The 12,699-nt window shown below is 39.5% G+C and overlaps 1 protein-coding gene across 5 annotated transcripts in view; it reads right to left on the minus strand.

Annotated features, from left to right (window-relative positions):
- smarcd3b (SWI/SNF related, matrix associated, actin dependent regulator of chromatin, subfamily d, member 3b) overlaps window positions 1-12,699 on the minus strand; it is a 43,112-nt gene that overhangs the window by 14,553 nt on the left and 15,860 nt on the right. For 3 of the 5 annotated variants that reach the window (XM_067577698.1, XM_067577697.1, XM_067577696.1), the window contains exons 2-3: window positions 5,385-5,602; window positions 1,157-1,246 (exon numbers count right to left, since the gene is read on the minus strand). In XM_067577698.1, the coding sequence (XP_067433799.1) occupies window positions 1,157-1,246; window positions 5,385-5,602 (308 nt within the window). The remainder of the gene's footprint in view (window positions 1-1,156; window positions 1,247-5,384; window positions 5,603-12,699) is intronic. The other 2 variants (XM_067577700.1, XM_067577699.1) reach the window with 1 other exon arrangement.

Genomic DNA, 12,699 nt, shown 5'->3' on the forward strand with positions numbered 1-12,699 from the left:
TTATTTTAGAGTTAGATTAGAAGCTCCACACAACTGTAACAGCTGTCCAGTATATATGAAGCTACAGAAGCCGGTTAGTTTAGCTTAGCTTAGCTTAGCTTAGCTTAGCTTAGTTTAGCATAAAAACTGGAAACTGCTAGCTTGGCTCTGTCTAAAAGTAGCAAAATCTGCCTACCAGCAACTCTAAAGCTCACTAACTAACATTTTATATCTTGTTAGTACAAAAAATTAAAGTATTAATCTTCACATCTAACTCTTAGAAAGCAAACAAGAGTCAAACTATTCCTTTAACGATTAGCTAGTTTTTATTTTTGCTTACCTGATTTTTTTGTTTGATACTTGGGTTAAGCGATATGAATAAAATCTTCTATCACAGTATAGGTTATATTATATCAAAATATCAATATATTTTGTGGTAAAGTTTAAATTGCCTGAAACGCTTCCTCGAAAGTAATTTGACAACGATAAAATAAGCTGTTTTCGGCTAATTCAGTGACCTGTAAAATAAAGGTACTCACTATTTAACCACATTACCAACAATGACTTAATCTAACCAGTGCTATTACAGGAATAGATACCACAGTATAAATGGTATAAGGGGAGTTTTTCCTACATCATATCCTCTCTCAGTATATATCGTCATATTGCCCAAACCCGTTTGATAGTAGCAAACTTCTCTAGATCAAAGAATATTTTTCTTATTTGTAGAAGTTTTGTTTTTGCAGTGTAGAGAAATATCCTACCACAGAGCACTGCAACGGTCTGTGAAGCAGTGTGTTACATCAGCATGCTAAATACTGAAACAAGCCTGCTGCAAGGAGAATTGAAAGATCCGGGGCTGCAATGCAAAGGAAAACACAAACCTGCATCACAACATCTGCCATTTTTTAACAATGTCTTAAAAAGGGTTCGATATTGGAGTCTACTACTTTATTTTTCTGCCCTAGCTGCAAAAAAAACTGTTCCCATCATGCCATGCTCCAGTCCAAAGCATGCACCACTACATTTTAGGTGTCATCTACTGTAGGAGGCTGTACGTACAAGTATGTTTGGCCATGACAACTCATTCAGGGAGTGCTGGGCTCAGGTGAAAAGGCTAAAAAGGCCAGAGTCATCAAACGTAAGAAAACGGTCATGCAGCAGAATAAACTCCTACTTTGATCCGAGCGTGGGATCTGATTGGGGCTCTCTCATGTCCATCTGCCTCGCCGGCATCTCATTGGCTCCGGGGAATCCGACTGGCTTCCTAAGAATTGGTGAGGATTCGAAGGTTGATCCGATTAGTGAGTTGTGGCGAGACACACACTCAGTGGCAAGAAAGAAGGATGTCAGAGGGGTAACACCTGGTGGTTTTCTGGTATGTCTGTATGTGTTGGATGTGTGTTAAGTTCAAGGGTCTGTTAGTAGGTGCAAACTCTAAAAACTCAGACAAGGGCAGGCACTGGGATGGTCGTGTAACTGTGTCCATGCACGCACAAAGTGCAGCGGAGGAGGACCTGGGAGGCGTCCTGCTCGTCTGAGGGACACGCTCATTCAACAAAGTTTCTCAGTGAACCAAAACAATCATGCTTCACACACACAGACAGACAACACACTGATAATGGACACACTGTGAACTTGTGGATCACAGAGCAGCAGAGGGAAGGGAGTAGACAAGCAGTGTGTGAGTTTCGCTTTTTTTTTTTTTTTTTAATTCAGCTCAGGATCGCTCTGAAATTTAGATGTTGCATTGACGTGATAATGAGCTTTGGACTCTCCGGTGTAGATAAAGTCAACATGCAAATTACTTATTCACTCAGTTCAGCACCTTAAATCCGCCGGCCTACGACCAAGTAACCTGTTTCATTACTGTATAAATCCAGCGATACTCCTATGCAAACTGAAGAGTCCAAGGTAACCATTTTTAGGTGAGACTTCAAGGACAAAGACCAGAATTACTTGAAAAAACCAAGGTGTTAATGTCCATAAAAGAAACAGAGCTTAGTAGTAGTAACATGGTCCTCAAGAGAAATCTCAAAAAAGGAAAGAAAAAAACAACTTATGTGTACACCAGAATATTTGAGGAGATGTATTAAGCTAGTTTCTGAAGAATAAATGAGCGCACCATTCAGAAGTAGCTTCACATCAACTGGAAATCATGTTTTTGACCTTCAGATGTTAAATGTCTCTCTGGGTGTGATCGGTACGCTCTGATAACACTGTTCGTCGTGGTTAAAGGTGCTACAGAGCACATTTTGCAGATGACTTGAAACTTCTATCCAGAAAACGTCAGTAAAACAATTTACTTCAGCTTGTCAGCAAGTCACTCGTAGTCAAAATATGACAGACTGTAAGAGCAAAACTGCTGCTGTTCGTTATAATATCAAGAATTGGATGAATTATGACTTTGATTCAACTAACTGAAGTCAGTTCTCATCATCGCCTTCACAGGAAATTTTGGTAAGTTTGCAACATTGTTGAACTTTTTTGCTGTTTAAACAGCTTCCTTGTATATCTTTACAATACACTGTGCTGTGTGTTTGTTGCTAGAAAACCATGGTTGGTTACATGGTCATTCAACTCTCTAACGCATAAAATAACTAACTAACTAAAGAAGCCTCGGACTTTATGACACAACAGCACATCTTGGTCAAACACAGGAGTCATTATTTATCATTATCAGTTCATCTACGGATGATTTTTTCCACTTAATTAGTTTTTATAATACTAGAAAATATTGGAAAATCTCCATTTCAATTTCCCAGTGCCCAAATTCACACACTCAAATTGCTTTTGTCCAACTGACAGTCCAAAGACAAAGATATTGAGCCAGCAAATATTCACATTTGAAAAGCTTAACAAGTGATTTTTTTGTGTCATTTTTGCTTAAAATAATGATTTAAATGATTAATGAATTATTAAAATCGTAAAAAAACAAAAAAAACAGCTCTAGTTGGTTCACATAAAAAGGTTTACATAGATGACATTTCTTACACGGCAACATAACTTTGCAAATGGAAAGTATAATAAGCATCTGAACTTTAAAGACTATGATTTTGATGCATTATTTTTGATAGCTTTTTTTTATGACTTTTAAGCAAATTGTGAGCATTTTAAGGCACATATGATCCATGCAGATGACTTTTCTTTAAAGCGAGACTAACTATTGTCTATTGTAACTTTTGAAAGAACAAATAACACATTCCTCTCGTCACAAATGAAACGTTTGACTCATAAGTGATAAAAATGCAGCCTTGATCAGTAACTTCGGATTTTTGCTGCTACAGCCTGGCATGGTCTGGAACGACCAGCAGCTTATGGAGGCAGACTTTAAATAGCTATTTCAGTGTAACTGACTTACTTATCTTCACTTGTGTCTTCACAGAGTTCCCTGCTTCAGAGACACAGCTACAACTCTCCTGTTTTGGGTGATGCAAAACTATTCCTACCACTTAATGCAAACAAAACAGGAATTTAGCCCTATTTTTAGCATCAACCTGCTGGGACCATAAGGTCTCAATGACACTGCAAACACAGGTGGCCCGCCCACAGCTGGCAGCCGGTGGGGTCCGAGCGGGATGGAGGAGAAACGGCGAGCTGGGACATCAACTTGTTTGTCAGAGGACGCACTCTCACTCTCACAAAGAGACACAGACACCTGGGTGGGTCACCCTGGACCATCGATCACACCCTCCACAGCCAGCCAGGCTGCTCTGGGGGGTTGAGGCCCCCGACGCAGGACAACATTTCCCCTGACCTGTTCGACAAGCTCGCTTAATTGTAAGTGGATCAATCGTGCTGCAGATACCGAGAGAGTGAAACAGAGAGAGACAGAGGTCCACTGAGTGCGCATATCGATCTTCTTTCTAATGACCATACCTGCCACACACTCGTCTCCTTATAGACATCCATCTACTGTCTGCGTGCAAGTGTGTGTGTGTTGGTGTGTGTGTGTGCCTGGGATACTGATGTTCAGATCTTTTGTATACGCTAGATGAATAGCTGACAATAGATAGTGTAACAATATGCCAAAGAACATACTAGAGCCTGATCATCTGCAGACAGCTGTGTGGACGCCACATGAATATGAAGGTGCACACCAGACTACATAAACAAAAGACACATAAAGGAGGAACAGAGAGGAAACATTCGGTCGTGTCAGTGATTTGGATGCAAAGTGAGCAAGACCAAAGATGCAGTTGGGTAGGAGGGCAGTGTGCAAGCTTGAAAACTAGAAACAAAAACTGAAATGAAAGCTGAACAGAAACACACAAAGGTAATGGTTTCACTTCATCAACAGGGTTTCTGAGATGCGGACTCTGAAGGTCAGTTTTTAGGAGATCACAGTGTAGAAATGGCTGTTGTAGATACAGTATGTCTACTCTCACTGTCTTGAAATGTAAGGCTACTATTTTTATGACCCCTTTCATAAACAATTACTCTCTTTTTTTATGAATCCAGGATTGTTTAATCTACACAAAGTCAAAAAAATAGGGAAAAATGCTCCTCACAGCTTCCAATAGCCAAAGTTGGCGTCTTCAAATGGCTTGTTTTGTCTGACAACAGTCCAAAACCAAATTATATCCAATTTACAATTATATAAACAAAGAAAAGCAGCAAATCCAGAAATTTGAGAGGCTTGAACTTGAAAATATTTAGCATTTTTTATTAGCTATGTTAATGGATGGCAATGTTGGTTGACCACTTTGGTCCTGAGTGAAATATAAAAATATCGACTGGATTACCATGAAAGTTTATACAAACATTCATATCCCCCTTAAGGGTGAATTAAAATAACTTAACGTTCCATCTAACGCCATCATCGGGTCAAAATTTTATCCGATACCTGTGAAACTACTGGCGTTCCCATCAGCCTCAGCTGTACTTTGTGTTTTATGCTATTACATGCTAACACGCTAAACTGAACCATGTTTTTTTTCTCCAAACCCCAAACAAAAAAAGCCAAACTTCTCAAATACATTATGTTTTATGTTGTCTTGACACGAACAGCCATAAAAAAACCAAAAGCCTCATTAGAATAAAGTCTAAAATTAACAAAATCATGAGTTAAACCAGGAACTGTGTTATCAGAGTCAAAAATCAAACTATGAATTTGATACCTACGTCTGGTACTTGACAGTTTTTGCTGCTTGGTGTGACAGACACATTTTGGACAGTACCAAAAATAATTTTTTGTGATAATTTCCATATTTGGTTATGAGGGTCCACGCCAATATGAGCAAAATTAGATGTTTGAATCATCCATTCATTCATTTTTGACATGTTAGGTTGAAAGACAGCCATTGTGGTCTACATGGATCTCAACCATCTCACACAAAGAGTAGCCAAATGCAAGCCATGCAGTGTTTAGGTAGGACTTAGAGGTCGACTGGATTCGGACTCACTTTCTGGCCCGGTTCTGGACGGCCTGCTGCTGCTGCTGCTGCTGTTGCTGCTGCTGCTGCTGGACCTGCTGGGAGGGGGCAGGCCTCTTACGACTGGGCTCCATCACCGGGGAGGGCAGGCCGGGCCGCACCGCCGGGCTCCCGCCGTACGGTGGACCGGGGGGGCCCATGGGAGCTCCCTGGTGGGGCATCCTCGCTCCAGACGGCATGCCAGGACGCTGGTGAGGAGAGACCAGGAGAGAGGAGGGTCACATGAACGTAGAAAAAACATCTTCTACTGTGTCATCTGATTAATTATAATCACAAATTACTATTTCTAAAAATATAACAAAGGAGAATTAGATGAAACATCAGATCAGTTTTTATGCATTTCCGTCTGCTGGATTCAAGCTGGACCTTTTTTCTTGCTTTTTTTTTGACAAAATCATGAAGTAGAGCTGCAAAATCAGCTCCAGATTGCCACTGTTTGAAGTGATATTTTGGTGAGTGCTCTGGTTACAACTAGGAAGATTTCTCTGTCAACAGGAAGTGACAAATTGAAACTTAAGATCAAAATAAACGGTCTCTCTAGATGTTCTACTTCTCGCCTACCTTTGGTAGCCTTTCAGCAATCAAACAGCAGTTGAGCTGGTAAACACCAATATGCTTTGTGCAATTTAATGAGGTCGATTTACACGATTTCTGTGTTTTGAGACTTTTCTATTAGGAGCCACAAACATGAAAGAAACAGTTTAGTGAAGATTTAAGTGATATGAGATGTCTTTGTTAAACCGAAATTATACTTTTCTGCATTCGTGAGGGTCCGCTAAGGTCTGCGCGACGTAAATTTCGTCATCAGAGGGTGTACGTGTACATGTAGGCTCTGTGCGGACATCTGCGTACCTCCAATGTGTTGTGACTACGCTACAAGTGCACCATTCCTGTAGACGCTGATCTACGCCGCATGTGTGGAACGCATCCGCCAAGCGGACTCCAGCAAGTGAAATAAACAGAACTACTACGCATCCGTGATGTACGTAGCTGTCCGTGTCTGCTTGGGAGTATATTCAGGCCTTTATATGGTTAACGTTAAAGAGCAACAGGAAATATGGAACGTGTCATTTAGGCAAAATAAATCTGGTGTGAGATACAGTAATTTCAGGTGTATCCAAATCATTAAACATTTAAAGAAATCCACTGATACTAAAGCAGCAATCAGTTTTATTTTGTCTTGTTTAAAGATAACTCAAATTTCCAGAAAAAGCCAGAAACAAGAGCATCTGTGCTGAGAACAAACATTATTGTCTTGTTTCTGTCTTGTTCTTTTGTCTTGTGTAAATAAAAATCACATTTGATGGCTGAAAAACAGAGTAAATGAAGATTTTTTTTTTTCCTTTTTCAGCAGCGTGCAAACTCGCACACACTCAAACACTCAAACACACACACACACACTCCTCCTAAACAATGCAAACAGTGTCAGAGCCTGCAGTCCCACACTCCCGTCTTGACGCCTGGGAACAACTGGGGATCTCTCACCTGTGCTTGTCACTCCCATAGCAACAGCTGCCTCCCGCCTCTATTTTATTGTCTGAGACCGAGCAGAGGAGGCTTGTATGATAGAAAGAAATCCTTTGATTTCAACCACAACACAGACCTCCTGTATGTGAAGAACCCCGAGAACTCAAGGCCAAACACTACAGAGAAAGACTAATCCTTTAATTTAAATGTAATTACTTTAAATACATCAGTGGTGGAAAGAAATATTCAGATCCTTTACTTGAGTAAGAGTAGCAATACGACAAGTACTGCTTTCAAAGTTTTATGAGCTAAATCTACTTCAAGTATCAAAAGTAAAAGTACTCTTAATGCATTATTACTAATTCATTAACATATAAGCGACATTTTAATGTAGTGTCTTGATTTTAACTACCTCACATACTGTTGTCAAGGGTTACCAACTGGGCAAAGTGGACAACTACAATTACTTTGTAGAAATGTGATTAATTGCACATTTGTTTGGTAAAATGGATCATTAACACACAATCTACACTAAAATGATTCAGGTCTTTAAGTAGCTGCTGTGTGATTACTTTATCTCGAGGCATATCTTGAAGTAGCACATGTATTAAATTCAGTTTAAATAACTTTGATATTTGCATTTAATCAAATAACTTACTCGAGGAGTTAAAGGAAGCATGGGGGGCTGATTAGGGGCCTGCAGCTTACTTTTACCCCTTGACCCCCTAGTTGGGTGGTTTTGATGTAAAGCAGTGCATCGTATTTCATAAACTCATCACAGGCTTGTATTTAAAATCTACAAAGTACCTTGTAAATAAAGTATATAGTAGCATAAAGTAGCAAAAAATTTAAGCACTGAAGTGGAAAATTGTACTGAAATAAATGCCCTTCTTACTTATTTCACCACCGCAATTCATTAAAAGTATAAATTGATCCAGAAATATGGAGATCACTGATGGTTTCTCAGTAAATCAAACTATAAATAAGACAGAGTATGTGTCATGGTGGACATTTTAAACTGTGACAGAAGAGAGTGAGAGTGCCTCTCTATTATTCGCATCTGAACCTTGTTGTATGCCAGAGCTGTGACACAAATCGGCCCAATCTTTATACAATAGTTGACAAAAAAAACACAAAAATAAATTTGTGTTTAAACAGAACGAGGACAGCTGAAGGATACAAATTTAAAAAAAAAAAAAAAAAGAGTTTCATAACCCCAGGCAGCTACACATGTTTTCCAAACATTTCATACTGTTTGTCACTTCTAGATGCCAATCACGCCACGTACATACACATATCTGATGTGATCTTTAGACTGTCCACAAACACACACGTGGAAAAACCTCTTTAAACAGAGAGCAAACAAAGAGCAGGAAGATAAACAGCAGCAGGGAGAGCAAAAAGGAAACTAAAAGCAAGATATTAAACCGTGAGAATATAAATGCAGAAATATTTAATAACTCAAACAACATCAGAGATTGTGACAGCAAACAACAGGCTAAGACAGACGTATTATGCGCGCTGTGAAATGGTGACCAGGCAGAGATCCTGTGATAAGAAGCCTAAGCAGGCGTCGCTGTCACTCTAGCGGGGGAGTTTAGTCGGTGGGGGGCGGGGATGTCGGGGTCAGAGCAACTGAGAAGGGTCTCAAAACCGGAGAGGAGGATAAAGCAACATATGGTCCGGCGCTCCGGCTCAAATGTTGTCACCTTGTGGAGTCTTAACAGTTCTTTTTCTGTCTACTTCCTATAAACTGGACAGGACAGTAACACCCTCTTCATACATCTGCACACACACACTTTTCAGACTTTCAGCAGCCAGTCCCGCCCAGACAGCGAACGCCGCTGTTACAATCGGCTGTCTGGAGAATTTGAGCCTTTCAAGATAACAGATACACAAAAGGATAGCTGGATAATGTGTACGATGAATTTCCCCTAAAATCGAGTGGTGCTCTATAATCTGACATACTGAACTGACTCCAACGCTCTGCCCGGAGCTCTACGAGCCAGCCAGCCAGCCAGCCAGCACAGCCAGCCAGCCAGCCAGCCAGCAATCGAATCTGCCATGTGGATGGATATCTGAGAAGTGTGTTGGCATCTATGGAAAGGCTGGAGGGATTTGAAGAGGCCAAACTTAACCCACACTGTACTAAACATATGAATCTGTGGGTTGTAATATGGATGGCCCCTCAAAGGCTTCATTTGGAACCCTGAAATCTATTAAAAAACCCGAAGATGAGGTTACTCGTTGGCTCGTTGACTAATTTTTTCCAGAAATCAATCCTTAATTTTTTAATGTGTGACTACATCGTTTTGGACGTAACACAAAGTAGTCTCCGTTTTTTGTTATGACCAATTAGGTTTCGATATTGCTTCCAGATTTCAATATTGTGGGATAATCATAGAGATCATATTTTATATCAATGTTAATAATAATTAAATTTATTCGTCTCGGTGGAATCGTATCATGATGACATGATCATATTGTATTATTGTTTTTACAAAATTCTGACTGATCATTCCAAGACCATTTTATAAAATCAAACACTAAATTAGTCATTGGGTTTTTTTGGGGTGTTTTTCCACATGTGATGACACGTTGTCTGCTGTAAAGCATAACAGTGGAACACATTACATAGCATTGGACATAAATTTGATTATTTTACATGTCATTTTGTTAATATCAATACAGAAACAAGACTCTGCGGCTACGCTAGCAGCTCTGTGAGGCTGTGCTTAGTCACAGAAGTGCTTTAGCTAAAAGCTAACATGCTCACATTAACAAAGCTAGCATACATATGATTAGCAGCTATAATATTTACCATTCACCATCTTAATTCTGCATGTTAGCATGCTACTATTTGCTAACTAGCACTGAACACAAGGTGCAGCTGAGGCTAATGGGAATGTTATTAGTTTTGAAGGTATAAAACAAAGTATTGGTGATGATGAAGCTCCATGAAAAGTGAGGGGGTCACCAAAGTTATTACAATTAATCTTGAGCTGAACATGAACGTCTGTACTAAATTTAATGCCAATTCATCAGATATTTGGACCGAGACGATCTCTTGAGCCATGTTGCCGTCTAGCATGGCTAAAACAAATTCATAATAATACAGTTATACTGATTTCAACCATATCCGTACCCCAGCCCCCATCAAGATAATTGTAGCTTATTCCTACAATCATATATGTGATGTAAACTTATCTGTCAAACAGGGCTGAGAGAGATGACTATTTATATCTTGGGACGATCTTGCTCATATTGAGCCAATTTGGGCAATGAGCAGGACTTCTTTACGGCAATTTTGAATTTTTATATTGTTTTTGTATCAATGAGATGATGTAATCTTATTTGTCAGGTATTGAATTTTCTCAATAGATTCCCCAGAAACCTTACCTTATCTCTATATACATGTATATATATATAATGTCATGATATAAAACTGTGATAGAGAACTTTATCCACATTGCCCACCTCTGATATCACATGATGGGTTTTTATTCAGTTTAAATGGTCAGTTCATCCAAATTGAAAAGCAGATAGTTTTGGTTTTGTGTGCTGAAATTTTGACATGTACACCTCTGACATTTCTGCCTCCGCTCAAACACAACAGAGGTGAATAGAATTTAATTGAAACAGGCCTTTTTCTAAAACAGTGTCTCTGTTCCTCTGGATGGTCCAAAGAACTCATTGAGCACAGTTTTTATGGAAAATATTTCTTTGGTAGATAGTAGCTTCAATGAAAACTGATCAAGGCAAGGTTTGTGAATTATCCAGAGTAACCAAGGCATTGTGTTTGGAAAGACAAGTGGCTTTTAAATCTTTTAAATTCATCTTTTCAGCGGTGTTGCCACCACAATACTGAAAATTCCAGTCGCCTCCACTGTACTGGAACGCTGGGAGCAGAAATATCATAGATGTCCAAACCCGGGCAAAGAAAATCAACACTACAGTATCTGCACTGTGAGATACCCTTAGAGTTAAGTGAAAAAGTATGTTTTTTATCATTTGGGTGAACCAACAATTTAACCCTTACATGCTGTTCGAGTCAAATTTGACCTATTTTTACATTTGAGAGCCATAAAAACACCCTAAAGATCATCCTTTTAGCCTGAAATGTTATGATGTGACCCAGAATATACAAAAAATTTAAATATTTTAAACTATTTTTGTACAGCTGAGACACATGTTTGTACTTAGAGAGTGTTCTGGGCTCAAAAATTTTAAAAATCCCCATTAAAAATATGTTGTTGCATTCAATAACATTCATTGAAATCATTACGGCTGTTATGTTCTCCTGTTTTATGTAAGATAGAACCATAATATTGTGATTTTAGTTTTTTTTTCTCTATAAATGAATAGTGTAAAACCTAAAAACACAGTGTTTCAGCTCTCTGAAAGCTGAATTAAGGATTAATCACATTAATTCATATTTGTGAATGAAAAATAGATTTGTGAATCAGAAGTTTTGGTATCAGGAGATACTATGAAGTGTCAGAATGTGAAGATTATGTGAGGGTTAAACAAGTTGAGATGTCTGAGGAAAGGTGGTGGTCTGAGATCTTTTACTCTCTTTCACAAACACAACTTATAGATGACGAAGCTAGTTTCCGTCATACTATGTTTCGGCGTATCGGAGTTTCCGATGCAAAGCACTGGAAGGCTCCTCTCATCACCGCAGCAGAGGGACGTGAAACAGATAACGAGAGAGAAAGAAGAAGAGACCTCAGTCAGGCCTTCAGCCCACCCATCAGTCCTAGAACCAGACCTCGGCCGAACACTCTCCCCCCACAACACACACACACACACACACACACACACACTGCTGGGAGGCAGGAACACTACGACCTTCGGTAACCACAACAATGTTAGCATATACTGTATTTAAATATATATTTTTTTATGTGTAAATGCATCTGTACATGTACGTCTAAAAGCTCTAAGTTGGCTCCGTTTCATGAAGGGGGGGGGGAAAGGAAACGTCATCTGTTGCCACAAGCTAAAAAACTGCACTGAATCATCCCCGTATCCCATAGTATAAATATTTCTTCATTCTGCAGTATACACAACGAGGAACCTGCCGCAACTATTATAACAAGACTTTTCCATCTTAAAATCTGGGGGAGAGAGAACGAGGAGAGAGGGGAGAGGCAGGCATGAGAGAAAATAAGCAGAGGGAAATATTTGGCTTGGAGCAGCCAGAGCCTCATCAAGGTTAATTGGTCTGTTGAGAGGACACACTCATCTGGCTCATCAATCACCTGGTCCATTGTTGCCTAAAGTCTGTCTCTCTGCGTCGGGTGGATGTAGCCGAGCACCAAAGACTCTGTAATGACCGCTCCTGTCAAAGAGACAATACCTCATCTTGTTTCAGTATATAAATCTACCTGGTGGCACTACGCCCAACATCAGCACCCATTAAAACGGAGTTAAGTCTCAAACCAGAACTTAGTCGAGTGAGTTCTGTGATTTTTTTCTTATTTTTTTAGAAATGACTTAAATATAAAGGTTTATAAAGGTCGTCACACAAATACCGTGAAGTCTGTTTGACCTTCCGGATGAACTTAGAGGGTGATACCGAGTTTCCGGATGCTGCGCAAAGGTTTTCAGAATGAGATGTGCATTTATGAGGTCCGTTAAGATCATTTTCTTGATTATTTGATTAATAATTTGCTCTATAAAACGTCACAATTTCCTAAATCCCAAGCTGACATATTAAAACGGGTTGTCCAAAGTCTAAAAACCCAGACAGGACACAACATACTCACATGTGAGAGGCCACAGCCAGAGACTTTTTTTTAGTATTTTAGCACCA

This window comes from Thunnus thynnus, chromosome 21 (genome assembly GCF_963924715.1).
Source record: "Thunnus thynnus chromosome 21, fThuThy2.1, whole genome shotgun sequence".
NCBI lineage: Eukaryota > Metazoa > Chordata > Actinopteri > Scombriformes > Scombridae > Thunnus > Thunnus thynnus.